We start from the raw sequence: 26393 nt of genomic DNA on the forward strand, positions 1-26393 counted from the left end.
GTCAGCCACGAAGCAAGGCCCCCTGCGTCCTTGTGTGTTTTGTGTTTTATGTTTTTGTTTGTCGTTGCTTGTTTGCCAGAACTTCGTGGGGTGTTTTAAGATCTGCCGGGGTGATCCTGGCCCCTTTTATTTTTCAGAACTGATGTAGCCATTCATGGACCATTAGACTGTCAAAAACATTTCACCTTTTTTTTTTTTTAAAGATTTTTTTTAAAAGATTTTATTTATTTATTTGTCAGAGAGAGAGAGAGAGAGAGAGAGAGAGCGAGCACTGGCAGATGGAGGTGGAGGGAGAAGCAGGCTCCCTGCCGAGCAAGGAGCCTGACGTGGGACTCAATCCCAGGACGCTGGGATCATGACCTGAGCCGAAGGCAGATGCTTAACCAACTGAGCCACCCAGGCGTCCCTAAAGATTTTATTTATTTATTTGACAGACAGATCACAAGTAGGCAGAGCAGCAGGCAGAGAAAGGGGGAAAGCAGGCTCCCTGCTGAGCAGAGAACGCGATGTGGGGCTCGATCCCAGGATCCTGAGACCATGACCCGAGCCGAAGGCAGAGGCTTAGCCCATTGAGCCACTCAGGTGCCCCCTATTTCAAAATCTTGTCCAACAAGCCTCTCTCCATGTTGACAACAGGATGGCTGACAAAATTAACAAATACAGGAATCTGTGTTCTTTGGTTTTACACCGCAAGGAGAACATTGTTTAACTGTGGTCATAGTTTCCCTTTAAAAAATCAGTTTTATTAAAAAAAAAAATCAGTTTTACATGCTATGAAATAGAAAAGATCAAACGAGGGGGTGCCCGGCGGGCTCAGTCGGTGGAGTGTGGCACCCTTGATCTCAGGGTCATGAGTTTGAGCCCATGTTGGGGGTAGAGATTCCTTAAAAATAAAATCTCTCTCTCTCTCTTTTTTTTAAAGATTTTATTTATTATTTGACAGAGAGAGAGAGAGCAGGAGCAGAGGAAGAAACAGATTCCCACTGAGCAGAGAGCCCGATGCAGGGCTCCATCCCAGGACCCTGGGATCATGACCTGAGCTGAAGGCAGAGGTTCACCCACTGAGCCACCCAGGCACCACCCCCGCCGCCCCCCGCCCCCTCGAGCAGAACTGAATCGTCCACCGTCACTGTATACCCACTTTCGCCACCGCTGACGTTGGCAGGAGAAACGTTTGTGATGATTAGTTCTCAGGAAGGGTCTTTTTCATGATCTCATCATGGGACTGAGGGGACTTTTGGAAGGAAAATACGGATGGGCAGGGAGATGAGACAAAAACCTTTCCCAAAACACATCCTGCGTGTCGCAGGTGTGCACCCATCACTGTGAGGAGGGACGATAGGAATTGTGCCTGTTTCGTGTCTTTCACAACCGTCATCCTCCACAGACATAGAAAAGACCCTCAAAACCCGCCCCCCGATGTCGGTGAGCAGACAGTCCCTGTTTGTATTTGATTGTTTAAAGGGTCTCTTCGGGGCGCCTGGGTGGCTCAGTGGGTTAAAGCCTCTGGCTTGGGTCGTGGTCCCGGGGTCCTGGGATCAAGCCCCGCATCGGGCTCTCTGCTCAGCAGGGAGCCTGCTTCCCTCTCTCTCTCTGCCTGCCTCTCTGCCTACTTGTGATCTCTGTCAAATAAATAAATTAAAAATCTTAAAAAAAAAAAATCCATTGAAGGGTCTCTTCACTGTTAGGACGCCCAAGTCTGCTCCTGGAGCTAGTCCTCTGTGGAGCCCTGCAACAGTCTGTCTTATTTTTATTTATTTATTTATTTTAGACTTTTAGTCATAATTTACACAGAGAAACGCACCCACGGCCTTTTTAAAAGGCCGAGTCCCGCTGCTTCTCGTCCGAGCAGAGCAGGCACTGTGTGCAAGGAGCAGGGTCCCCGGTGGGGAGAGCCCGGGAGTCGGAGCTCCTCTGGGCTTCTCGCGTCCTGCCTGTGTGAGGACGGCCCGGCTCGGGACTTGGGGGGAACCGGGAGTTCCTGGCAGTGGCGCTTCTCGGACTCGGAACCATCTTCTCCTGGGCTTTCGGAACCGTCAGCAGGATCCGTGTGGCAGTGTGCCTTCTCCCTCCGGAGCCCAGCCCACGATGTTCTAGAATGTTCCCTGGAATGCACCGTCCGTGTTTGGCTGATACTGAGACCTGCCCTCCCGCCTTCTCCCTCTGTTCTAGAGGAGAAGTGGGTTCCAGATGGCCTATAACCAGGCGGCCAGAGTGGACCCCTTCTCTCCTGCACTGGTGAGCCCCAACGACTCTTGTTTTCTCCCGTAGCCACGTGAGGGAAGAGGCAGGTCCTAGGGAGGGTGAGGGCGTCCTTCTGAGCTGGGGGGACCCCTGGCTGCGTCGGCCACCCCAGGTGCCCCTTTCTCTGCCTTCCCTCTCCCTGCTTCCTCTCCCATCTCTGACTCTCTCTCATTTTGGCCACTCCCTGCTAAAGATTTTTATTGTGAGTCTTCGTTCTCATCTCTTTCCTGAGGGACCAGCGGCCGTCCTGCTCTGGCCCGCGTTCCCCCCGACCCTGGACCACCGCCCTCTCTGCACAGGCGTCTCTCCCTGGTCCCCATCGGTGCCCTCGAGGGGTGGCACCCGGCAGCGCAGGCACCGCATGAGCCTTGGGCGGTATTCAGCGATGGAGGACATGACCCGTCCGTCTCAGTCTGTCGTTTGCTTGCCTTTGGGTTTAGGGTTTTGACCCTATAGGAACATTCTGTAGTTTTTCTTTCTCTTATGGCCGAACTTGGGGCTGCAGGGGAGGGAAGAAAGGCCTTCTGGCTTTCCGGTAGGGTTTTCTGGGTTTCGTATCCTATGCCCATTATCTGTCCCAGAGAGTGGCATTCGGGAGTCGAGGGTCTGCTGGTTATTTTGATGATGGGTTTTCTAGTTGTTACAACGGGATTTATCTGATTAAGGCTTCTGTTCCATATTAATGTACTATTTTGTCTTCGGACTCTCATATACTGAACAGAAGAAACAGCTTGACCCTTTTCCTCAGCACGGGTCCATCCAAGTCAGGAGCCGTGGCTTTCATCTGCGGGTTTGGCAAAAATTTTTCAAGCTCGATGCTCTTCTGTCCTGGGGAGGACGTGAGGACAAGCGTTCTTGTCCTTGGTCCTGCGTGAACGGGGTCCATGCTTTTCTTGGAGAACAGTTTGACAAAAGGCAGCAACTTTGGGTTTTGTTTTCAAACACATGAACTTTTTTTTTTTTTTAAGATTTTATTTATTTATTTGACAGAGATCACAAGTAGGCAGAGAGGCAGGCAGAGAGAGAGAGAGGAGGAAGCAGGCTCCTGCTGAGCAGAGAGCCCGATGCGGGGCTCCATCCCAGGACCCTGAGATCATGACCTGCGCGGAGGCAGCGGCTCACTGACTGAGCCACGCGCCGCCTGGCGCCCTGTCCAACTGTTCTCTACGCACACCTGTGCGGAGACGCACTAACGGTGAGGGAAAGCACCTGTCTCGGGCAGCACCACACTCAGGTTTCAGGTCGGCTTGACCTGGCCTTGAGCTCACTCACTCACTCTCTCATTTCAGACCTTCCTTCCCACTCCTCAGGTCCTTGCTTTAGGCCTTTTTAGTGTTCCGTGTCCCACCATGTCCCTGACGCCCTCCTACTCTGCTCTCAAGGGCACCCACCCGTGCACCTCCCCCAGTGAGGTCCCTGCCCCATCCTGCAGGGCCGGGAAGTGCTCTATTCTGGGAGTGAGGGGCTTGCACCCACGCGAGAGCAAGTGGGATTGTGAATTCCCGTTTTCTCCGCTCGCTGTGACCGGACCTGCTGTGCCCCTGGGTTCTGGGGGTGGTGGGAGCGCTGCTGGGCGGCCAGAGGGCGCTGCTGGCCAGGGGCCTGGGGAGGGGTCCGCGGGAGAGCCTGTGCCCTCCCTGCATCTAAGGACAGCATGCGTTGCTTGCTTATGGTCAGAAGGATCTTTCCAGGTGCTGGGTTATGGGGCATTTTTGTTTTATGCTAGTTTACTGTTCTTCATGCTACTGTTGTTAAGCCAGAGGGGGACTGACTGGGGAGGTGCCTCATTCAAAGAAGTGCCAGCCAACCAGCCTGTGGGGGACAGCCAGGGCAGCCGGCCAGGGCTGGGGAGGCCAGAGGCCCTCTGTTGTCTGTGTCCCGGTGTGTCATGTCTCTCCCCGTGCAAGTGTGCGGTCCTGTGCCCCCACTCCCAGCAGAGCGCACCCCCTTCCTGAACCGTGGCTGGACATCGTCAGGGATGGACTTCCTCGGGCCGGGCTTGGGTCAGCGTCCCCACCCCGGACCCGTCAACCCTGGCCAGAGGCTGGGAGTCTCTGAATGCCTGGTCAGTCTTCTGGGGTCCCCTGGCTGGAAAAGAAGGGACAGTGCTGGGCAGATGTTCCTTCATGTGCACGACTTACCTGTTCAGTGTTTGTCAAGTGCCTCTGATGTGTGCGGTTCTGGGCTTTGTGCCCCGAACACAGTAAACCAGCAAGCTCTCAGCGACCAGAGAATGTGGGTGCTAGCGAGGGGGATGGTGTAGGAAACGGGGCTATCTAGACACGGCTCTGGCTGACCCCTCTCTCCCTGTTGACAGAAGGAAGGGGGCTCTTCCTGCTGCATGCGGGGAAGTCTCATCAGACCGGCCTGGGGTGTCTTGACTGTGAGGGGACCCATGGCTGAGAATCCGGGCCCAGCTGTGACAGGAGTGGGGGGCGGCCACTGCTCTGAGTTGGCGAAGGGAGTAGCTGCCTATTAGGCTGAGATCTCTGGGTCCAGGCTGGAGGTCAAGGCATCCCCAGGAAGACTGTTTTGTGGGGTGCTCACGAGAGAAACACAAAGCCAGGACACCTGGGTGGCTCAGTCGGTGAGGTGTCTGCCTTCGGCACAGATCGTGGTCTCAGGGTCCTGGGATTGAGCCCCGCATCAGGCTCCCTGCTCAGCGGGGAGCCTGCTTCTCCCTCTCACTCCCCCTCCGTGCTCTCTTTCAAATAAAATCTTAAAAAAATCCAAACACCACAAAAACACAAAGCCCAGATTCAAGTCAGGTGCCTGACCCCACACTGTGCAGGAAGCTTGCTGCCTCTGGCCGTCATCGTCCTGAGCAAACCAGCTCCGCTCTGTGCCCACCCCGGGACAGTCTCAGGCCAACCCCATGCTCCCTCATGTTCCCTGTTGCACCTGTGGCCCCAGGGCGTCAGGCGCGGGTGGGGTGGGTCAGTGGGATCAAGACCAAACTTCACCCCTGAAGAGAGCGGCTGCCGCCACCAGAAAGCTGAGCCCTTGCCCCAGAGGGTCTTACACAGGAGAGAGAAAAGTCAGGCTGGTCAGGAGCCCAAGCAGCACGGAGCAGAGCTGGGGTGGGAAAGGCGGGAGCGGTGCGTGGGTCCCCAGAGCTGCTTTGGCCTCCGACCTGGGTCCCGTCTGTCCAGCCCTCACGGAAGCCCCCCGCACACCTGGCCTGCAGAGCCGCTTCTGGTAACACACGGAGGCCAAGTGACCCGGCGTCTCAGCGACCCTCTGACGGCACTGCTGTCCCCAAAGGCTGCTCCCTCCCGCTTTATCAGCTCTAGAACCTGAGCAGCCCGGCCAGCTCAGGGACCTTGGAGGGCGCATTCACGTCCGGTAAATCTCTGCATCTGTCACAGCCCTTGCGCAGCCATTGTTGCAAGGCCTTGCCCAGGCCCTGACGCAGGGCCCACAAAACAGGCACCAGCCCCGACCGGAGCCAGGAGACCTGCCAGCATGCACGGAGGTAAGCGGGGCCTAACTGGTCCACTCTGCGGGGCCGGAGGGGAGTGTGTGGAAGGACCGGCTTCAAGGACGCGTGGGAAATGGACAAGCCGCACGGACCCTCTGGCCTTTGGGATCTTGCTTGTGGCCCAGGTGCGAGGATGAGGGACCTCACAGGCCAAGAAAGAACACTCCAAAAGGACAGGTGTTTGGTGCAGTGTAACGGGAACACAGGTGCGCACGGTCGGTGAAACAAATCGCTCTGTCTCCCGCTTCCCCGCCCGCCTGCTTGGGCAGCTGCGGACCTGACCGGGGCCCTGTTTGGCACCTTTGGGACGGCGATGCCGGGCTTCCCGGATTCGTGTGAGGATGCGGCCGGCGCCGGACAGAAGGTGCAGAGCTCAGCACCTCCCACGGCATCAGGGAGTCCGGAGAGCTTCTTAAGGACACAAGATTCCTGGCATCCCCCTAACTCAGGGCTCTTTGGGGATGGAGCTTAGGAATTAGGATTTTAAGCAAGCACCTCAGATGATCAATTAGAGTCCTCTAAGGAGAAGAAATTAGAATTAGAGTCATCTAAGGAGATGAAAACGTCAGTTCAAGGGCGTTGGGGCAGGAAGCCGGCGTTCTCACGCGCGGCCACAAGGCGGCAGCAGGGAGGCCAGAAGCGGGTGTGGGCGCGAGGGGCGGGGAGTGGGCGCACCTAGGATACAGGCTGCAGGAGGCGGCGGGCCCTGGTGCCGCAGGGTCCCCCTGCCAGTTGGCCCGCTCCTGCCGAGTGCTCCCCTGAGGGCGCCTGTCTTATTACCAGGTCTTTGTGGGGACTTTGCCAGCACTGCTGTGACCCTGGCTGGGTGGGGGGTGGGGTGAAAACGTGTGCCACGGGAGTGAGAGGCAGCACGGGAGGTCACCTGCACTGGGCAGCTTCTCCAGGTACACCGGCGTTTGTTCAGAGCAGGGCTACCCATCTCCCACTGCCAAGCTTGTGGTTCCAGGTGCTCTGCAAGAACCTGCACCTGCCTCCCCCTTGCTCTCCAGCTTAAAAGGGTCGGGTCTGCGGCCAAACAGCAGGCAAAGGATGCTGGGACCAGGCAGCTGCTGGTGGGAGCGGCCAAGAGGTCTCTGGACGGGGGAAGAGGATTAGGTGACAGTCCCCTAACCCAGCCCGGAACTAACACCCCCGCCCGCCATCCCTCCCACACCCCAGCCTGCCCCCTGAAGCCTGTCGGAGCTCAGAATAACCCAAGGACCAGACGGGATGGCAGGGGCTCTGCTGGGCGCGCTGCTCCTCCTGCGGCTCCTGGGTACGGCTGGGGCTTGGTCCCACGCATGGGGGTAGGGACGCCCAGGGACGGGCCAAGATGAGAGACTGAGAAGCGGGCTCGGTGGCAGGCCAAGCACACAGCCTCAGGGGCACACTCGCAGTAGAGCCCCGTGCACACCCTGGGACAGCAGAGAGCCCCCCAGCCCCTGGTCCGCAGCGAGCCCACGGCTGGACCCCTCCCCAGGTGCCAGTGAGGGGGAGAACGAGGAGCTGCGTCTTTACCACCATCTCTTCGACAACTATGACCCCGAGTGCCGGCCTGTGAAGGAGCCTGAAGAGACAGTCACCATCACCCTCAAGGTCACCCTGACCAACCTCATCTCCCTTGTAAGACACCCCACCCCGGAGCCTGGAATTCCACTCTTGGCTCTGGACTCCCACTTCAACCGTCCTGACCCGCTCGTTTCTGCAGAACGAGAAAGAGGAGACCCTGACCACCAGCGTCTGGATCGGAATCGTGAGTCAGCTCTGGGGGGCAGCAGGAGGTCTCGACCCCCTCCCCCAAACTCCTGGCCGGCACAAGGTGGGAAATGCAGGGGACTTGTGCGACCGTCCTCACTCCTTAGGACTGGCAGGATTACCGACTCAACTACAGCAAGGACGATTTTGGGGGCGTGGAGACCCTGCGGGTGCCTTCAGAACTCGTCTGGCTCCCAGAGATTGTGCTGGAAAACAAGTGAGCATCGTTGGGTTGGGTTTGGTGGAAGGCGGTGGGGCCTGGAGCCTGGGGCTGCACCTGGCGGGGGCTGGGCTTGCTGGGAGGGCAGGGGGTGGCAGCCCGGCCGACGCCGGCTCTCTCGGGGTCCCTAGCATTGACGGCCAGTTCGGCGTGGCCTACGACGCCAACGTGCTGATCTACGAGGGCGGCTACGTGAGCTGGCTGCCCCCTGCCATCTACCGCAGCACCTGCGCCGTGGAGGTCACCTACTTCCCTTTCGACTGGCAGAACTGCTCGCTCGTCTTCCGGTGGGGCGAGCCGCTCAGAGGCGGAGGCGGGGGGTGTGATGACGGGACGGGGCGGGGGCGGGGAGCGGCACGGACACGCTGGCCCTGGCTCCGCAGCTCGCAGACCTACAATGCGGAAGAGGTGGACTTCGTCTTCGCGGCGGACGACGAGGGCGAAACCATCAGCAAGATCGACATCGACACCGAGGCCTACACAGGTGAGGCCTCCTCCTGCTCCGAAAACCCGCCCCTAGACCGTCTGCGTAGGGGACTCGCTGAGGGCGGTGGCCCCAGGCCATGGAGGCCGGGCAGCTGACCTTAACCTTGCCCCTCCACCGAAAGCACTGTCCACGGTGGCGCGGGACCGCCCCTTCCCGCCGGAACCACCTTCGCGCCGATGGCCCAGACCCCCCCCCCCCCGAGGCCCCACCAGTCGGGGCGGGCCGGCCACACCTCCCCACCGCCCGCAGCCCCAGGTGTCACGGCCAGGTGTGCAGCCCGCGCCGGCTGACCGCGCCCCCGCCCCCTCCGCAGAGAACGGCGAGTGGGCCATCGACTTCTGCCCCGGGCTGATCCGCCGCCTGGACGGCGCCTCCCCAGGCGGCCCGGGGGTGGTCGATGTCATCTACACGCTCATCATCCGCCGGAAGCCGCTCTTCTACGTCATCAACATCATCGTGCCTTGCGTGCTCATCTCGGGCCTGGTGCTGCTCGCCTACTTCCTGCCGGCGCAGGGTAAGGGGCGGCGGGGGCCCGACCCCGGGTGCACGGCTAGCGGCGGGGCCTGCCTCACCGGGCGCTCCCTCCAGCCGGCGGCCAGAAGTGCACGGTGTCCATCAACGTCCTGCTGGCCCAGACAGTCTTCCTGTTCCTGATCGCGCAGAAGATCCCAGAAACGTCGCTGAGCGTCCCGATGCTGGGCAGGTGGCGGCGCGGCGCGGGACCCACGTGTGCGGGTGGGGCCGCGGGAGGGGTGGGGCCGCGGAGCCGCGGGGCGGGGCCAGGCGAGGCTGGGGCGGGGCTACGGCCGCGAGACACCGGGAGCCGCTCGGCCGTCTGGGCCCGCCTGGGCTTTATTCGAGCGTGGGGCGGAGCTGGGGCGGCGGCGGGTTCTCGGGTCCCCTGTCCTCCGCACTGCTGCTGGATGCCACCTTGAGGTCCCCTGAGTATCTCTGCCGGGGGCAGGCCGGCTCAGTGCCCCCCACCAGCCCCGCCGCCCCCGGCCCCCAGCTCCTCCCCGCCTCCTTCCCCGTCCTGAACTCACCGGTCCCCCGGCCGCCCCGAGACCCAGCGGGCGCCCCCACGGCGGCAGGAGGGAGGTGGAGCCCTGCAGGCCCCGCCCACACAGGCACAGCCACGCCCCCTGCAGCGCCAGGCGGGCCCCTGCGCCCGCCGCAGCCCCGGCTCTCCGAGCCCCCTTCCCTGCCGCCTGGGCTACCCGGGCCAGCGCTCCGCCCGGGTCCCCGGCGCCTGGGGCCGGGCCCGGGCTTCCGGCGTCGCCGTCCAGTCGCCGCACTTCCTGCTGGAGCCACAGGGCTGAGATCTGCGGTGGGGGTGCGGGAGTTGGCTGGGGCGCAGGGTCCTCTGCCGCCCCTTCCCCGCCGCCTCCCGCCCCTTCCACGCCGCCTCCCCGCCCCTCGGCAGCCCCCGCGCCCCACCTCGAACAAGGTGGCGCCGAAGCTCACGACGCTGGCCGCCGCCTCTTTCAGCACCAGCCCCAGAGTGGGCCTCGGGGCGGGTGGTCCCTGCGGCTCCCGCGGCTGGCGGGACTCGAGCTCCCGGAAACTCTGCTCCAGATACTCGTGGGCTGCGGCCACGGCGAGTTCCAGGGAGGACAGGAGCGGGGGCTGCAGGGCCACCTGGGCAAGGAGCGGGGGCGGCGGCGCCGGCGGGTCACCGGGCGGAGCTCCCAGGGGTGCCCGCCCCGGGCGGGGCCGCCGGCGGAGCCTCACCTCCGTGGAGCTGTGGAAGTGGTAGACCCACAGCAGGGTTTCCAGCGAGCTGGGGGTCCCCTCCATGGCCGCCGGCGGAAAGGGGGGCATGGGGGCCGCGCGCGCGCCGTCTGGCCCCGCTGGGGAAGAGCAGCCTCGCGGGCCGGGAGGGTCGTTTGTGAGGTCAAGCGCGGCGGGCTCCGCAGGTACCTCATCTTCGTCATGGTGGTTGCCACGGTCATCGTCATGAACTGCGTCATCGTGCTCAACGTGTCCCTGCGGACGCCCACCACGCACACCATGTCCCCTCGGCTGCGCCACGTAAACGCCGGGTGGGCAGGGGAGAGGCCCTGGTGGGCGGGGCAGGCGGCCAGGTGGGCGGGACCTAGAGCTCGCCCCGCCCCTCCGCCAGGTCCTGCTGGAGCTGCTGCCCCGCCTCCTGGGTTCGGGCGCGCCCCCCGAGGCTCCCCGGGCCACCTCACCGCCCAGGCGCGCTTCGTCTGTGGGCCTGCTGCTCCGGGCCGAGGAGCTGATACTGAAAAAGCCGCGGAGCGAGCTCGTGTTTGAGGGGCAGAGGCACCGGCACGGGGTCTGGACCGGTGAGCGGAGGGGAGCGCGCTGGCGGGCGCGTGTGGCGGGGCGGGCTCCCCAATGACCCTCCCCTCCCCTCCCCTCCCTCCCGGACGCCCCACCAGCTGCCCTCTGCCAGAGCCTGGGCGCCGCCGCCCCCGAGGTCCGCTGCTGCGTGGACGCCGTGAACTTCGTGGCCGAGAGCACGCGGGACCAGGAGGCCTCCGGCGAGGTGGGACAGGCCCCTGGGTGGGAGAGGGCGTGTGGTGGCCTGGAGGACCCAAGTCCCTGGCGCCATGGGAGACGCAGCTCGTGTCCGCCCCTCCCCAGGAGGTGTCCGACTGGGTGCGCATGGGGAAGGCCCTGGACAACGTCTGCTTCTGGGCCGCCCTGGTGCTCTTCGGCGTGGGGTCCAGCCTCATCTTCCTCCGGGGCTACTTGAACCGAGTGCCCGAGCTGCCCTACCCGCCGTGCATGTAGACGGCCCCCCCCCCCCCCCCCCCCCCCCCCCCGCACCCGTTTCTGGAGGAAACCGATTTTGAAAGCCTCGCTGCGGGCCCCTGCTGCGGTGCGGTCCTGTGCTCGCTGCGGCAATAAATCTGTGCCAACTTCCCCGGCTGTGCGCGGGCTCGTGTGGCTGAGTGCGCGCACCTGTAGAGGTCTGCCCCGCCAGGGTCGGGGGCAGAGCACCGTCCTCCGGAAACCACTCGCCACTCTTGCATCCAGCCTTGCCGACCCCCCAGTGTTTCTGAGAGCGTAGGCCCTCGTGACCCTCTCTCCAGCCCTGGGAGCTGCTGTCTTTATCGGCAGAAAACGGCAGGACGGCCCTGGAAGCAGCTGGAACCTGGAAGCCGTGTGCCTCCCCTGGGGAGGGCGCAGGGCTCAGATGCCCCGAAGGCCCTAGGGCTAAGGGCCCCTGGGCCGCCCGCTCATCCCAGGCCTGCTGGCTTAACCGGGCTGGTTTCCGGGACTGGGAGAGAAGACAGGGGCCCTGGATGGTAGGAGCTGGTTGAATTGTCTTTATTAACAAACGGGATATCCAAGGCCACTACATTGAGGGGGGGCGGGGCAGGGCTACTTGCTGCTCACACTATATACAGAGGCAAGCAAGGGGGTGCAGGGGGGAGCGAGAGCTCCCCACTCCCTCCCTCCACCAGGGAAGGACAGAGGCTAGAAAGAAAAGTGGTTGGAAAGGGGGAAATGTTTTGGCTGGCGGGGGTCCCCCCTCCATTCCCTGGGGTTTGGGGGGAGGGGAATCATTAAAGTGCTTTCAGAAAATGAGGAAATGGTCCCTGCCCCTGGAGTGGCGGGCGACCCCCCTGAAACCTAGGGCCCAGTGACCCCCCCCAGGGTCTGGTACATTCAAGGGGGGGAGCCGGCTCCCCTGACGTGCAAATGAAGGGGCCCAGGGCCCTGCCCGGTCAGCAGCAGTGGGGTATGGGTGCCCGCCCCGAGCACTCTCCTCGGAAGTGGAGAAAAGGGGGGTGGGGCTCGGCCCTCTGGATTCCTGATAAGGGGAAGCCGTGCCTCTCCCTGGAATTGGGACAGGCACAGTTTTGGGGAGAGAACAAACGGGGGGGGGGGGGAGAAACAGGATGGTCACGTGATCACAAAAGCATCAGGGGTCAGAGGTCACGTTCCCAGCAGGCTCCAGTGAATCAAACCAGTCAAAAGCAAAAGCCCAGGGAGGGGAAAGGAGGGCGGCCTGGGGGGGTCCGGCTGCGGAGGTGGCTGTCCCGTCACCAGTTCATGATGCAGTTCCGGTTCAGTGTCATGAAGTAAACCTGGCTGCTGCCCCCAGAGCGGACTGAGGCGAAGAACACCTGTGGGGTAGGAGAGGTCAGGAAGGATGGGGACGCCTGCGGGCTAGGAGAGGTCAGGACGGATGGGGGCCGGGGGGTGGTGGGGACTAACTGCGAGCCGCAGGAGAGGGGGACAGCTGGAAACTGCAGAATTTAGTCTTAGCGTGCCCCCCCACCCCCAGAGGCAGAGCTGCTTGGGAAGAGGGTAGCCCCAGTGATGGTTGGGGGAGGGAAGGAGACTGTGATGCAGGCCCCCAGAAGACCCCACGGCGACACCCCCTGCACCGAGTCCGACGGCAGGGGCAGGACCAGGGGCTCCCACCTTGTCATTCCGCTCGCACAGGAACTTGAGCCTCTGGGCCCGTTTGTGCATGAAGACGCCGTCCAGGTGGCCCGTCTCCACCGAGCGGATCTCAATGGCTTTCTCGCCCCAGCCCATGATCTGGTTGGAGCAGATGTAGGCTGGGGGAGAAGGGCAGGAGGGCCAGTGAGTGGGCTGCAGCAGTGGCTGAGGGCCCGGGGGGCGGCCCAGGGGCAGGCGCCTCGCTCACCCACGGAGGTGGGCATCTCTCCCCACTGCAGCACCACGTCCTTAATGATCCGCCCATAGGTGTTCACGTAGACGCCCTCGTCCTCGTAGCAGAGCAGCATCTCCATGCCGTCGGTGTCGGGGAGGAAGATAATGGCGTGGGGCGTGATCTGGCTCTGGATCTGGGGGCGAGAGGGCTTGCTGCAGGCCACGCCCCGCACCCCCGGGGCCCACTGCTCCCCGCACTAAGCCCCGCCCAGCTTACGTGCACGGGGATGTAGATGTCGTAGCTGTTCCCCGAGTCCACGTCCACCGCATGGAAGCCGGCGCTGGAGCCATAGATGACCTTGAGCCGCTGACCCTCTTCGACGGTCAGGTCGACCAGCAGAGGGCGGTGAGGGAGGTCGGCGAAGGACTGTGGACGGGAGAGGGGCTCAGGGGCTGCGGCTGGGCCGCTGTGGCCCCACTGGGCGGATGGGGGCCGGTGGCGGGGCTACCTTGAAGGCCATGAACTTGTGGTAGGGCTTGGGAGCCCAGGCGTACACCTCCACGGAGCTCTTCAGGGCGATGACCAGGAACTTAATGCGCTCGTATTTCACTGCGGGCAGGGCAGAGGAGGGTTGGGTCCCGCAGGCCTGTCACTGAGTGCCTGGCCCCATCGCCGGGCCATGCCGCCCAGGCCCCCAGGGCCGCCCCGCGGTGACCTCCTCACCCACGCGGTAGTGCCCGCAGCCCTCCATGTCCCCCACGGTGGTCCAGCCCTGCTTCTTCTCCACATCCGGGTCGTTGTGCAGAATCTTGTTCCGGAGCCAAGACAGGTAATAAACCCGCAGTTTGTTCCTTTTCCCTGAGGGCGGACACACAGGCCCTCACCAGCAGTCCAGCGCCGTCAGCCACACCCCACGGCAGCGTCAGGGGAGGCCCCACCTCCTCCCAGGCTGCAGGTGGGACAGCACAGGGGTCCCTGCGCCTGGCCCCAAGAGCGCCGCGCCCCGCGCACCTGAGATGGTGATGAGCAGGTTGAGACCTTCTAGCACGTCCATTTGCTGGAAGCGCCGCCGCCCGATGAGCCCGTACACCTTGCCCTGGCCACTGCGGTCCAGCAGCATCAGGCCGTTCTCCGTGCCCACCAGCAGGTTGACACCTGTGACGGGAGCTGGTGAGCGGGTCACCAGCAGCCCGTCCTCCCAGGCCGAGAGCACAGGGGCACGCCGCCCCCCCGTCTCCCCTGTCCCCGGCTCACCCCAAAGGGCCGCACAGAGGATCTCTGAATTGAACCGCTTCTTGTACTTCCGAATCTCAGGGGTCTCGCTGTGGGCACGGGTGTTGGTGGGGTTCACGTTGACCACGGACCCTTTCCGGACGTCGTACTGGAGCTGATCCAGCCGGCCACCCTCTCCCCCTACCAGGGCTGCCGGAAAGAGAAGAGAAAGGGGAGGAGGGCTGCAGCCTCCTCCCCCCAACCCTCCCCACCCACCCCTGCATGTGGTGGTGGGGGGCTCCTCTGCATACTCAGCAGGACAGGGGAAGGGTGGAGAAAGAGGGTGCAGGGAGGAGTCGAAAGTGGGCAGAAGGCCCAGCAAAAGCCCCATCCTGTCCCTCAGGCTCCCCAGCTGCCTCTGTCCCCGGCAGGCGCTCAGGCCCAAGTGCAGGCCCAGCAGCTCAGGAAAGCCACACCACCAGTGCCCAGCCTGTGCCCTCCCCCTGGCCTCGAGCCACACCTCCTCCCATCCTCACCTGTGATGGGGATGGTGTCCCCACTGCCTCCGGGCTGGTAGACCCCTAGGTCCACAAACATGGTGAATGAGCTCTTGCCAGGGGCCTTTACCAGCCCACGAGACTGGTACTGTGGGGGTGGGGCAGCGGTCAGGCAAACGCTCAAGACCCGGACCCCACACCCCTGCCCACAGCCCCACGCCCCGGGGCTACATCTGCCCACTTACATCGCTGCCTCCGTCCTTCGAGGGGGGGCTTTGGCCTTTGCCACTCTCCGTGGGCGAGTGGCTGGGCTGGACAACGTCGGGAAGGTTGGTGTAGCCATTGCTGTCCGCGTGTAGCAGGCCGCGCTCCTCCTCGGGGGTCTAAGGAACAGAGGGAAGGGAGCCAGTGCCGGGCCGGAGGCAGGGGGCACTGCAGGAGCAGGGAAGAAGGGGGGCCACTCACGCGCTGGACCACCATGGTGCCGCCCCCATAGGGGGTCTGGGTCCCGGCCATCTCCTCCACGTCGTGGACCACCATGGTGCTGACACTGTCGGTGTCTCCGTCGCTGCCGTGGGAGACAGGATGGCCGTCAGCCCCCCAGCTCCAGCCTGCCGCGAGGAGCCCGCCAGGGATGGAGGGCCAGCGCCCTCCCCTCCAGTGGACACTGCCCCGTGGGGGTTGGGGGTGCTGGCACCTGGGGGAGGCCCGCCCTCCACTGACAGAGCAGTGGGAGACAAGTGGGTACACCAGCCCAGATCCCCTTCTCCAGAGACCGGAAAACCCAGGATCCCCCAATCTAGGAGATGGGGAGCCTGCCTTCCCCCAGGGTGCCCCCATACCGGGCCCCGGGGGTATCTCTGCTCCCCTCGGAGGGCTCGCCGTTGCTTTCCTCCTCATCTTCACTGCTTTCGACCTCCTCACTGGAGGATGAGTAGTCCATGGCCTTCTTGGGAGGCCGCGGGGCCTCGTCCAGGGCTCGCTCTTTCAACAGCACGAAATCCTGCAGGGGTGGGGGGAGGAGGGACCCATAAGGAAGGGGGGTGGGGAGGGTGGGGGCGGGTAAGAAGAAAGCCAGAGAAGGGGCAGGCACAGGGGCTCCCAAGCAGGCCTCATCACTGACCTCACCGATGGCACGCTTATAGCTCTGGGTGGGGCAGCGGGGGCCGCAGGGCAGCGGGAGGAGCAGAGAGAGGTGGAGAGAGATCAGTAGCCGAGAAGCGCGGCCCACAGTCCCTTGGCACCAGGTGGCAGAGGGGCCCAGCCCGGGGCTCCTGGGGGCCCTGAGGCCCCAAGCCCCACCCCACCCCCCACACAAGCAGGCGGGTCTGTGGCCGCTGCCCAGGACTTACTGCTGGCCGGCCTGGCCGGGAGCGGTGGTCCTCGGGCTTGGCTTTGTTCCCGGGGGAGAGCACGGGGGAGCTGTCCAGTTTGGAGGAGGCTGCACAGGGCAGGGCAGGAGAAGGGAGGTCACAGACCCCTGCTCACCCTCAGTGACTCACAGCCAACTGGGCCCGAGGTAGGGTCCCCCCACAGTGTCCGGGTGGGCCCCAGAGCTGGGCCAGGCCATACCTCCCACGCGGTTCCGCTCCAGCGAGCCGGCCTGTGGGAGGTGCCCGTGAGACGGAAGGGCACCTTCCGGTCGCTCCCAGCCAGGGTCGCTCCTCCTGAGGTCGGGGTTGCTGTGGGAGGGCAGAGGCCGGTCAGGGAGCCCTGCCCAGGACTCCAGCGTAGCGCCGCAGTGCAGAGAGCCACCACCAGGGGGCAGCCCGTGGCCGCAGTGAGGGTGAGACTTGGGGGGGGCAACTCCCATTACCTACAGGCGTTGGGCGGGCCAGGGGGCTGAGCAGGGGGCCCTGGAGGCTTGGGGGTGCCCCGCTCTGCCCGCCTTTGCAGATAGATTTGCCAGGCGGAGTTGCTGCGAGGTCTGTGGAGGGAGCACAGGGGTGCCCGGGGGGCGGGGCAGGGGGTGCTGAGGTGACTGGGGTGGGGCTGGCCCACCCCTGAGCGGGTGACCTGGCAACCTCCCCTGTGCCCCCCCAGCCCCTCGCCCCAGGGCCACCATGCATCCTCCCCCGGGAGCTACCTGGCGCGGACAGCCTGAGCGGGCCGGGTCCCTCCGGCCCCACTGGTGTTGAGGGCAGCAGCGATGGAGGAGGTCCTCTGAGGCACCTGCAGGGGACCGGGGTGGGGGGTGGTGAGTGCAGTGCATCCTCCACTTGGCCGGTGTTCTCCCTGGCTTTCAGGGACCCGCCAGCCGAGGTCAGGGACGCTCACGGATCTTCCACAGTCGTGAAGCTGGGACTCCAGCCCCGCAAGTCTGCCCCTGCAGCTCCCCGAATGCCACGGGCGTGCTTCGGGTCCCTCACTCAGCCCTAGGAGCAGGGACGTGGTCCCAGAGCAGGCAGGTTGCCTGCTCCGGCCTGGAGGCTCGCAGGACAGGGTCCAGGGCGGGCGCGTGGCCTTTCTCTTCCCTTCCAGCCCTGAACCCCGTTTCCACCGGGCCTGCTCCCCAGAGTTCCTCCTTTTCCTTCCCATTTCTCCTCTTTCCTGTCCAGTGGCACGGCCCTTACCTTGGGTGGGGCCTCAGAATCCGGCCGGACCCAGGCTGGGGGGCTCGGGCTGGGGCCAGGCCCTTCGGAGGTGGGATCTGAGTTCTGGCGGATGACGGCTCCTCGGGCGCTGGGCGTGGCACTGGGCGTGGGGATGGCAGGGTCGGGCTCATGGGCGGCTGGGAAGGCAGCCAGGTTTCGGGTGGGTTGGTCCTGCAGGGACTGGGATCGGGGTACAGGCGCTGCATATGGCTTCAGTGGGACCCGGTGCGCCACCAGGCTCTGCAGGGAAAGACCAGGGAGGGTGGGCTGCCCGCTCTGTGGCGCATCCCCACCCGGGAGCAGGGCCTGGGCTGGGAGGAAGCTGTGAGGAGAGCCTCTGGCTTCCAAGTGTCCACTGGAGGAGAGGGGCTGTGGAAGCCCAAGAACAGGGGACAGGGCCAGACTCATGCAGAGGCAGGCAGGTGGCTGTCTTTGCCCCTGTACCCCGAGATCTGTGACCCCTGGCTGAGAGTGTGCATGTGTGCGCACACATGTTTGTGTGCGTGCACACATGTGCTTGTATGTGCACGTGTGCCTGTTTGTACGTGCACGTGTGTGTGTGCATGTGTGGGTGCCACAGCTGTGCAGAGGGAGGCACCCATATGTGCGCATGAACACAGACTGGGGCAAGGCTCACCTTGTGCGGTCCCTCCTGGGGCTCCACCGGCCTCTGCATAGGAGGGGTTTGGGAAAGGGGGCCTGGGGGCCCAGGGGCGGCCTGGGGGAGGGGGGTCTCGGGCCCCGTGCTGCCTGGCTTGGTCTTGGCCAAGGGGGAGTTCTGCTGCTTGTTCATCCTCGTTCTCTCCTCCACCTGTGGCGCGAAAGGAGGCCCTGGGGATGCCGGCTTCGCTTCCCAGTCCTTGGAGCACAGGCCCTCTGCCCCCGTCCCACACCCGGTGCCGAGCGCCCTGTTCCCCAAGCCTGCCAGGGCGCCGTGGCCCGTACCTCCCGGGCCCAAGCCGGCTTGTCGGCGGCAGCGACGCCGCGGCCGTAGTGATAGAGCGGCTTCCTGTCCGCGGGCAGGCCCTGCTGCTGCTGCTGCTGGAGGGACTTGAGGTAGGCGTGCTCCTGCTGCAGCTGCCGCTGGAGCCGCTCCGACTGCCGCTGCTCCTCCAGCTGCTTCCGCTTGTACTCCTGGGCCCGAGGGGAGGGAGAGCGGCTCAGCAGCGCGGCCTGGGCCGAGGCAGGCAGGCCCTCTCTCTGGCCAACCGAGACGCGGGGTCTTCCCCCGGCGCCGGGCCGGACCCCCTGCCCTGCGGTGTCCCCATCCCACTCCAGCACAGAGGCTCCGCAGCCGCTGCTTCCCAGAGGAAGCCGGGGACCCCGTTACCAGCAGCAGGGCCTGTTCCTGGAGCAGCTGTTGCTGGAGGATCTCGAGCTGTCGCTGCTCCTCCTCTAGCCTGTGACGGATATACTCCTGGGGGGGCGGGGGGGAGCAAAGGGCAAGGGGGAGAGGCGGGGGGCGGCGGCATACGAGGACAGGATCGGTGGGGGGAGGATGAGGAGAGCGGGCAGCGTCCGGAGAGAGACAGATGGGGGGGCATGAGCCCCAGGAGGGTGGGCGATGAGGAGGAAGCCGGGGTGGAGGGCCCGTGAGGGGCGGAGGGCAGGCGCAGGGGTGAGGTGTCGAGGACGAGGCAGAGATGGGGAATGAAGGCGCAGAGACAGGAGGGCAGGAGCCAGGGTGGGGGTTGAAGGGTGGGAGAAAACAGAGAGAGAGTGAAGCTGGAAAAGACAGGAATCTAGGGGACGGGAAAGACGGGGCAGGGCATTGTGGTGCAGGGGAGGCAGGCGGCAGGAGCAGAGGGGAGGCGGGCAGGGAAGGGGTGAGTCTGGTGTGCGCTGGGGGCGCTGTACCTGCTCGCGCTCCGCCTGCCGCCGCTCCTCCTCCCGCCGCAGGGCCTGCATGTCCTCCAGCCGCTGCTGCTCCTTCTCCTGCAGCTTCCGCTGCTCCCGCTCCCGCCGCTGTTGCTATGGGCGGGAAGAGGCGCTCTTCAGGCCTGCGCTGGACACCCAGCCTGCTTCTGGCGCCTGCCAGGAAGGGGAACCCTGCCCGACAGTGCAGGGAGGCCTTCTCCCTGGGGCTTGGGCTGCGGCGCTGGGCGACTGACGCCCCTAGGGGCCACCGTGGATGACGCTTTCCCTGTCCACTCGTGCACGAAGCCAGCCACGCAACGGCAGCCAGGTGCCCAGGAGCTAGACGCCCAGACCCTGGCTCCTCACCTGGCTGCCAGCGGCACGTAGTGGGCCGCAGGGACAGCCTCTGACCACAAGAGGGCGGCAGGTACCCACGCAGAAGCACCAGGTCCAGGCCCGGCAGCCGGGGTGGCCCCTTGTGTCCACACTAGAGAGGAGGCCTCCCGAGAGGTCCCTCCAGCCCCGGAGCTCCCTGTGCCCTGCCTGGCCCCAGCCTGTGCGTCGGCTGCCGGGAACGTGCGCCCCCTACCCCGAGGCTGGCTCCTGCCAGTCCTTAGCTAAGGGGCGGTTTTGGGGGGCAGCCGACCGGTATCGCCTGCGACTTAGACGGTTTTCTTAAGTCTGGCTCTCCGCGAACTTGGAGGTCACATCACCATTTCGACAGAAATGCCGACGCTGAGGCCGCGTTCACACCGTCTTCCTCAGCCCGTCCCTCCGCAGAATAAAGGCATCTGAGCACGAGTGCTTACGGATGCCTGCTTTCTAAACCAATCTAAAATACGCCGCCACTTAAATGTGCCTCTCTAGGGGGCGCCTCGGTGGCTCAGTGGGTTAAAGCCTCTGCCTTTGGCTCAGGTCATGATCTCAGGGTCCTGGGATCCAGCCCTGCATCCAGCCCTGCATCGAGCCCTGCATCGGGCTCTCTGCTCGGCGGGGAGCATGCTTCCCCCCATTCTCTGCATACTTGTGATCTCTCTCTCTGCTAAATAAATAAATAAATAAAATCTTTTTAAAAAATCTTAAAAAAAAATTTTTTTTAAATGCGCCCTTCTATTAACTCAGAGGTCTTTCTCCCACCCACCGCAATAAGTGTTTTCTAGCAAATCTAAGCCAAACAACCGAAAACAAAGGAGGATCTCTCGGGAAGGGATTTCCAGATCAGAACTGAAAGCTGCTGCGCCAGAAGCCCAGGGCACTGGAGGGCACGCAGGGACAACGGGGACTGGCCTGTCCATGCAGAAGGCGCCCCCTGTGAGGCCGGGGCCTCCCCCACCCGCTGGCCGGCAGGGCACCCCCACCCACCCACCCGCACCTCCTCCACGCGCCGCCGCTCCTCCTTCTGCTCCTCGATGCGGCGCTGGCGCTGGTGCAGCAGGTGCTGGATGTGTGCCTCAGGGTCGCGCTGCTGCTGGAGCTGCTGCTGCTGCAACTGCTGCTTCACGGCCTCCGAGTTGCTCTTGTTCTCCTGCTGCAGCCGCAGGAATTCCCGGCGCAGCGTGGACTCCCCGGGCACATTCATGATGGAGCTGGGGGGTGGGGGGGGTCAGGGCATGCACGGGGTGGGGGGTTGGGGAGACTCCACCGCCGCCCCCACCCCCACAATCCTTGTCCCCCTCTCTCAGTCCCCCCACTCCTCCAACATCCAGGCCAGGTTCTCTGTCCCCGACCCCAGACCGGGGCCCCCCCACACCCACAAGTACGGCTGCCCCCGCCTCAGCCGGGGCTGGGGCCCACCTGGGCTCGCCTTCCTCTCCGTGGCTGTCGTCCTCCTCCTCGCTGCCGCTGTACTCATACTCGGTCTCCTCTGCAGGGGGAGGCCACTGCTGTTCCTTGGCCTGGCGCCCCAGACCCCACCCCCGGCTAAGGAACCTTCCGCAGGGGTGAGCAGCACAGGCCGTGAGGGGGTGCACAGGGCTCCTGGGCGTGGCAGGACTGGGCTCCAGGGGGAGTTGGGGTGGGGCGGCTTAGGAGGGCCTCCCCACCGGCCGGCCGGCCTACCCTTCTCGCCTCGCTTCTTCCGGGAGCGGTCTATGTGGTCCTTGAGCTGGATGCGGACCTGGCGTTCGGTGGGCTGGTCGCGGATGAAGGGGAACTTGAGCAGCTGCTCTGTAGGCGGGCGGCTCAGGTACGTCTTGATAAGACATGTGTCGATGAAGTCAGTGAACTTCTTAGACCTGGAAGGTAAGGGGGCTCACGCTGGGAGGGGCCCCCCGGAAGCGGGGGGCAGGTCACAGGCCAGAGAGAGAGATCCTCCATCCAAAAGCCATCTCGGTTTCCCTCGGGTCTTCTCCACATCCCAAGCCTGGTCCGGCCCCCAGCCCTCTGTGGTGCAGACCCTCACCGGGCATAGGGGTGAAGGCAGGGGGGCCTGGTCCAGGGACCTACCATTTCTTGGACTTGAGTCTGGGGGGTGGGTTCCGTGGGATGAGGAAGAGGGCTCGCATGGGGTGCATGTCGCACAGAGCTGGCACATGGGGGGGGGGACACACCATGAGTCCCTCTCGCAGCCCTGCTCAGATCCCCAAGCAGTCCCTCCCACCACGACCTCCGTGACCCCCCCACAGCCCTCTAGGGCTCCCTCCACTCCTGGGTCCACACTTACGGGGGGCCCCCTCTGCCATCTCGATGGCTGTGATTCCTAGAGACCAAATGTCACTCTGCAGAGGGAAGGAGGAACAGGAGCATGTTCCTGATGGCCCTCTGTGCCCACCATCCCGGCCTTGTCAGGGCCACTTCCTGGGCTCCAGCTGACCCCATCCCTCACCACAGGCACAGCACCGCACCTTCACCGTGACACCCGGGCTGTCTGAGCCTCTGCCCCCATCTTCAGTCTGCCCGCCACCCCATCCCCATCCCACCATTGGCTGCCTCTGTGCAGCCCGCCCCCTGCTCCATACCCGGTAATCGTAGGTGGCGTCGGGGTTCTCGTCACAGGCGATGACCTCTGGGGCCATCCAGTAGGGGGTCCCGATGAAAGTGTTCCGCCTGCCCACGGTGCGGTCCAGCTGGGCACTCACCCCGAAATCCACTGGGAAGACACAGGGCGGGGGTCGTCCTGGGGGTCTTGGCGCTGGCAGGTGCATGCCCCAGAGGCAGCGGAAGCCCTTGCCCACCCAGACATTCCTGGACACCTCTGCTACCCCGTCCACATCCTGAGGAGCCTGACCTAATGTTCTTGCATCTGGGGGGACAACCATTGTGAAAGGGCCAAGGGCCAGGCAGGAGGGGCCAAAGCATCCCATCTCCCGTGAGGGACCTGCACAGCACCTGGGATGCAGATGTCCGGGTGGGGGCAGGGGACACTTCTGCACCAATTCCCAGCAGGGGGAAGGGCCTCACAGGGGAGGAGACAGGACAGGCCCAGAGCAAGACCTGGAGGTCAGAGTGCCCCACCCGCCGCCCACCGGGAATGAACTGCCGTACCTAGCTTGACCTCGGCATTCTCTGTCAGCAGCACGTTCTGCCCCTTGATGTCCCGATGGATCACCTTGTGAGCGTGGAGATGGGCCAGACCCTGGGGCGGGAGGGAGGGGGAGCTCAACCCCGGCGTCAGAGGGTACGGCCACCGGAGGAGAGGGGCACAGAGGGCTGGGCTGAAGGGGCAGACCCCACGTGACCCGGGAGCGTCCTCAGAGGAGGGGCCCCTGGAGAAGGCCCAGCAGTTGCAAGGTGGCAGGGACAGTGCCAGGAGGCTGTGCCCCCTGCTGCTGGAGGGTTCTGCAGGGTGGGCTGGGTGTCCCTGCCCCGACCGCCGGGGCCCCGGGTGCTCACCCGCAGGATCTCCCGGCAGATGTAGGCGATGCAGTCTTCCTTCAGGGCGTTCCCCTTCGTGTTCTTTACCAGGTCCGTCACGGAGCCTGCGCCGCAGAACTCCATCACCAGCTGCGGCACCAGGCCGGGGAAGAGCATCCATCAGGAAGGGCCTCCATGCCCCCATCCCCGACCCCTGCAGGAGGGCCAGAGGCCTCGGGGCCACAAGTGGGGTGAGCCGGGGAGATGAGAAGGCCATGCATGTGGGGCTGAGGGAGGCGGTCCAGGCCCCAAGCAGGAGCCCGAGGAACCCCAAAAACTAGACAGAAAGAAGTGACTGTGTGTGTTTTCCTCGGGGACTGCCCTAGGCTTTCGTCTGGATCCTGCGGGGACCCCCAGCCCAAAACCACAGGGGCAGCCCCGGAGCGCGGGCTGGCAAACTTTGGCCTGCCAGCCAAGACTGGTTTTCACATTTCTAAACAGTTGGAAAAAATCAAACTAAGAATCCTATAAAATTGGGAGTTGGAATGTCCTAAGTCAAGGCTAATGGGACCCAGTCACACTCCTGTCCCCATTCACATGCACACTGCCCGTGGCTGTTTTGGGGCCCAGAGGCCACTGTGAGCAGCTATCACAGACTGTAGGGTCCACAGAGCCCCAGACACCGGCTGCCTGGCCTTCATGGCCAGCCCAGAGGCATGGCAGGGAATAAGAACGGTTCTCCAGGCCTGCTGGAGAAGTAGCAGCAGGCAGGGCAGGCCAGCAAGCTGCAGGAGGGGTCCTGGGGACACCCCTGCACGGGCCGCGGAGGCCAGGCCGCCTGCACTCTGGGGATCTGGAGGCCGGTCGCCGTGTTCCTCCACACAGCCCATGCAGAAAAAGGCTGCTGGGGACGTGTACACGTGCAAATGCAGCGACAGTAATCTGTGGTCCCGCTTCTGGGCCCCTCCCCCACACAGGCCCAGGATGGGGGGGGGGGGTGCAGTACGTCCAGCAGGGGGCACCCCGGGTAGGGCCTACGGGGACCATGACGCACACCCGTGTGCAGAGTGCACAGGAGGTGCTTGGGAAGCACATGTCTGTGGCTGGCGGTGGGGGGGAGCCCCTGCTGAGCCCTGGGCCCGCAGCCACGGTCTCTGGCGCGCTCCCTGGGTGCTGGGCTGCGGAGCAGGAAGGGCAAGGCCGGGGAATGGCGGGCCTGGCCGGGAGGGCAGTGACTCTCGGGAGAGAATCTGGGGGAGGCCCAAAGGAGCCACAGCAAGCTCTGGATGAAGGAATCATCCAGAAGGGCTTGTGCTCTCCAGGAGGGTCCGACCTCGGCCTCCACGCAGTTTTTGGGGCTGTGGATCCCCATGGAGCTGGGCAAGGAAGCAGGACAGACGGACTCCCCTCCTGCCCCAGCCCCTGTTCAGGGAGGACGCAGGCGAACCCCAGGACCCTGGAGAGGCTGGCAAGAGGCTGCAGCGTGTGTATAGAGAGGCAGGGGGGCAGGGAGGCCATGGGCATGGGAAGAGGGCTGGGGGCCTGCGCTGGTGTGCGGCTGGGCCTGGAGGCAGGGAGGGCTGCAGAGGGCCGGCTCACCCAGAGCTGGTCGTCGTTCCCGGGCGGGCTCTTCTTGATGAAGGCCCCGTAGTAGGTGGCAATGTTGCGGTGGTGCGAGTACTTCTTCAGCATGTTGATCTCCTGTTTGATCTCCTCCTCCTCGTCCTGGGAGGACAGGATGGCTGAACCCAAGGCCACCCCCTTGCCCACCTCGGTGTCCCTGCCTGTCCCCCGCCCCCGTCGCTCCCTACCTCCGTGACGTCCATGACCTTGATGGCAGCCAGCTGCCCAGTCTTGACATGCCGACCCTGTGGGGCAGAGAGCCGAACGCGGAGGCTCTGAGTCTATGTCTGGGGACACGTGATTCTGGGACAGGCTGTGCCTTCTGGCTGTTTTTGGTCTTAGAAAGTGTCCCCGTGGTGACGAGACACTCCATCTATGGGTGCGTCACAGAGGCAGGCAGAAGCCCCTCAGAACAACTACGGGGCCCAGACTCCAAGTGCGAAGTTGGATTGAGACGACGGGTCCGCTCTGCCCCCTAAACAGCTCAGGGAGGCGTGTGGGAGTCACCTCTGTCCCGGGCCACCCAGTTTGAAGAGCAGGGGGTGAGACAGGTCCTCCCCCGCCTTGGGGGGGTGGTTGGGGGAGGGGTTCCGCCTCTCTAGCAGCTTCTATGCCAGTCCCACAGCCTCGTGCTTTCAGGAAGCCTTTCCCAGAATCGCCCCCTTCCAAGGCTTTTTATTATTACCGGCAGGAAAGAATAAAGACAAAGCTGGGATTTGAGGGAACTCGTGGACACCCAGAAAGTGGATCAGCCTGCTGATGCCCCACCGCTAGTGCTAATGGGAAGGAACTTCTAGAATATGTCCCTGCCATTCTCTCTCCTCTCCCCTCATCCCTCTGACATTCCTCCAGGAGCCATCCCAGCCTGGGACAGGGGAGTCCAGGCTTCCTGGGAAAGAGCAGGGAGCTGGGGGAGGGACGGTCAGCCCCTCCCATCATTCTTGTCTTCAGCAGTCATTCAAGACCCCAAGCCCAGAGCAGCAGCAGAACACAGCTACTATTTCCATAGCAACGACCAGGCTGGCAATGGGAAACTGGAGGAGGGGGTGCACCTTTCCCCCAAAGCTCACAAGGTGGTACCGATGACCCAGGAAATGCCCCTGCGATGCAGACTGGTGGAAAGGCCTAGCGTCACATCAGGAGAGGCAGAAGGCGGGCATATGCCCTAGAGGCTCCAGCTCTGTGGACAGCATCCGCCTGGGACATCTGATGTGCCACCTCCTCCTCCCAGTGCGACCTGTGGTCGGGCTGGGTGGGCCAAGCTGAAGCGACAGGCAACGGTCTTGGAACTGCTGCTTTGTGTGGGGGACAGGGACGGCCCCTGAAGCAGAAAGCCAGAGCTCAAGAAAACCACTTCCCCTCTGTGACAGGTCCTGGGGCTCCACCAATGCCAAGGCTGGGCCTCAGTGAGGGAAGAAGCCAGAACTGCCTTGTGGCCTGAACTCTGCTCGGAGTTCCCAGGTGAGCCCCGCCGGACACACACGCATAGCCACACACACACACACGTGCCACTGCCCTCCTGGGCCCCTGCCCACACCCTGCCCAGCTCCAGACCTCCTCCTGCTGAACCCAGGACTCATGGAGACTCCATGCACAGCCCAGCAAAACACCCCACATGCTGGGCTTCTCTCCCCCACCACATTCACGCTCCTTACCTCTCCCAGCCTCCGTCCCCTCCCACAGCCCCAGAACTAGGGCCTGCTCCCCCCGCACCGAGGGCCCCATTAGAGGCTCACCTTGTACACCTGTCCGTATGTTCCATTGCCGACCACCTCCACCAGCTCAAAGATTCCAGCAGGGTCCTGTGGGGAGGGAGACAGAACAAGGTGTGGGGACTTCAGAACAGAGCGGGAGAGACGTATCCGGTCAGGGGAGTGAGCAAAGGGACAGGATGAAGGGGCTTCGGGGAACCCAGGCCCAGCAGTGTTTTTGGTGGGTTCAGGGTCCGTGTTCTACAGGGAAGTTCAGAAGAAGGGGAGAGATGACAGCAGTGGGAACCCCACTAGCCTTCAGACATGTCTGTGATCACAC

At 63.9% G+C, this 26393-nt stretch overlaps 3 protein-coding genes across 24 annotated transcripts in view; 1 reads left to right on the forward strand and 2 right to left on the reverse strand.

Moving 5' to 3' along the window:
* The first annotated feature begins 4915 nt into the window (after window positions 1–4915).
* Window positions 4916–11085, forward strand: CHRNE (cholinergic receptor nicotinic epsilon subunit). 10 transcript variants are annotated; one of them, XM_013060317.2, is made up of 12 exons: window positions 4927–7001; window positions 7206–7348; window positions 7434–7478; window positions 7588–7697; window positions 7832–7987; window positions 8084–8184; window positions 8501–8701; window positions 8776–8890; window positions 10104–10218; window positions 10310–10496; window positions 10607–10699; window positions 10777–11085. In XM_013060317.2, exons 1-12 carry the CDS (start codon window positions 6956–6958, stop codon window positions 11007–11009), a joined length of 1545 nt encoding a protein of 514 aa, XP_012915771.2. In that variant the 5' UTR covers window positions 4927–6955; the 3' UTR covers window positions 11010–11085. The 10 variants fall into 10 exon arrangements, 9 of the variants coding, with proteins under 9 accessions (XP_012915767.2, XP_012915765.2, XP_012915769.2 ...); XM_004760429.3 differs by having other exon boundaries at window positions 4935–7001; window positions 10593–10699; window positions 10798–10975; XM_013060316.2 differs by having other exon boundaries at window positions 4926–7001; window positions 7832–8184.
* Window positions 8973–10110, reverse strand: CUNH17orf107 (chromosome unknown C17orf107 homolog). 4 transcript variants are annotated; one of them, XM_045083226.1, is made up of 4 exons: window positions 9919–10110; window positions 9625–9825; window positions 9231–9509; window positions 9002–9138 (listed from the first exon to the last, which is right to left on the reverse strand). In XM_045083226.1, exons 1-4 carry the CDS (start codon window positions 10006–10008, stop codon window positions 9040–9042), a joined length of 669 nt encoding a protein of 222 aa, XP_044939161.1. In that variant the 5' UTR covers window positions 10009–10110; the 3' UTR covers window positions 9002–9039. The 4 variants fall into 4 exon arrangements, with proteins under 4 accessions (XP_044939160.1, XP_044939159.1, XP_004760482.1 ...); XM_045083225.1 differs by having other exon boundaries at window positions 8973–9509; XM_004760425.3 differs by having other exon boundaries at window positions 8999–9138; window positions 9625–10110.
* A 378-nt stretch (window positions 11086–11463) lies between the features above and the next one.
* MINK1 (misshapen like kinase 1) overlaps window positions 11464–26393 on the reverse strand; it is a 42660-nt gene continuing 27730 nt past the window's right edge. For 2 of the 10 annotated variants that reach the window (XM_045083218.1, XM_045083209.1), the window contains exons 2-34: window positions 26099–26164; window positions 24551–24607; window positions 24339–24464; window positions 22779–22889; window positions 22431–22521; window positions 21905–22035; window positions 21610–21664; window positions 21393–21471; window positions 21006–21181; window positions 20742–20811; window positions 20320–20533; window positions 18948–19061; window positions 18421–18507; window positions 18036–18224; window positions 17728–17901; window positions 17070–17330; window positions 16583–16668; window positions 16313–16423; window positions 16069–16178; window positions 15849–15937; window positions 15620–15643; window positions 15339–15499; window positions 14962–15064; window positions 14742–14879; window positions 14536–14644; window positions 14042–14209; window positions 13799–13942; window positions 13511–13645; window positions 13296–13396; window positions 13064–13213; window positions 12821–12980; window positions 12592–12731; window positions 11464–12290 (exon numbers count right to left, since the gene is read on the reverse strand). In XM_045083218.1, coding sequence (XP_044939153.1) covers window positions 12207–12290; window positions 12592–12731; window positions 12821–12980; window positions 13064–13213; window positions 13296–13396; window positions 13511–13645; window positions 13799–13942; window positions 14042–14209; window positions 14536–14644; window positions 14742–14879; window positions 14962–15064; window positions 15339–15499; window positions 15620–15643; window positions 15849–15937; window positions 16069–16178; window positions 16313–16423; window positions 16583–16668; window positions 17070–17330; window positions 17728–17901; window positions 18036–18224; window positions 18421–18507; window positions 18948–19061; window positions 20320–20533; window positions 20742–20811; window positions 21006–21181; window positions 21393–21471; window positions 21610–21664; window positions 21905–22035; window positions 22431–22521; window positions 22779–22889; window positions 24339–24464; window positions 24551–24565 — 3906 coding nt within the window. In that variant the 5' untranslated portion in view covers window positions 24566–24607; window positions 26099–26164 and the 3' untranslated portion in view covers window positions 11464–12206. The remainder of the gene's footprint in view (window positions 12291–12591; window positions 12732–12820; window positions 12981–13063; window positions 13214–13295; window positions 13397–13510; window positions 13646–13798; window positions 13943–14041; window positions 14210–14535; window positions 14645–14741; window positions 14880–14961; window positions 15065–15338; window positions 15500–15619; window positions 15644–15848; window positions 15938–16068; window positions 16179–16312; window positions 16424–16582; window positions 16669–17069; window positions 17331–17727; window positions 17902–18035; window positions 18225–18420; window positions 18508–18947; window positions 19062–20319; window positions 20534–20741; window positions 20812–21005; window positions 21182–21392; window positions 21472–21609; window positions 21665–21904; window positions 22036–22430; window positions 22522–22778; window positions 22890–24338; window positions 24465–24550; window positions 24608–26098; window positions 26165–26393) is intronic. The other 8 variants (XM_045083211.1, XM_045083212.1, XM_045083214.1 and 5 more) reach the window with 8 other exon arrangements.

Source organism: Mustela putorius, unplaced genomic scaffold (genome assembly GCF_011764305.1).
Source record: "Mustela putorius furo isolate JIRA1106 unplaced genomic scaffold, ASM1176430v1.1 tig00000695_pilon_pilon_pilon, whole genome shotgun sequence".
NCBI lineage: Eukaryota > Metazoa > Chordata > Mammalia > Carnivora > Mustelidae > Mustela > Mustela putorius.

What these genes read in the sequence shown, in the direction of transcription:
- CHRNE (XM_013060311.2), top strand. Translation starts at nt 6,956, where the DNA reads ATGGCAGGGGCTCTGCTGGGCGCGCTGCTCCTCCTGCGGCTCCTGG. An exon ending in GCTCCTCCTGCGGCTCCTGG is followed by an intron (nt 7,002 to 7,205) that starts GTACGGCTGGGG and finishes ACCCCTCCCCAG; the next exon opens with GTGCCAGTGAGGGGGAGAAC. An exon ending in CGACACCGAGGCCTACACAG is followed by an intron (nt 8,185 to 8,500) that starts GTGAGGCCTCCT and finishes CCCCCTCCGCAG; the next exon opens with AGAACGGCGAGTGGGCCATC.
- CUNH17orf107 (XM_045083224.1), bottom strand. Translation starts at nt 10,008, where the DNA reads ATGCCCCCCTTTCCGCCGGCGGCCATGGAGGGGACCCCCAGCTCGCTG. An exon ending in TCGGCGCCACCTTGTTCGAG is followed by an intron (nt 9,510 to 9,624) that starts GTGGGGCGCGGG and finishes CCCCCACCGCAG; the next exon opens with ATCTCAGCCCTGTGGCTCCA.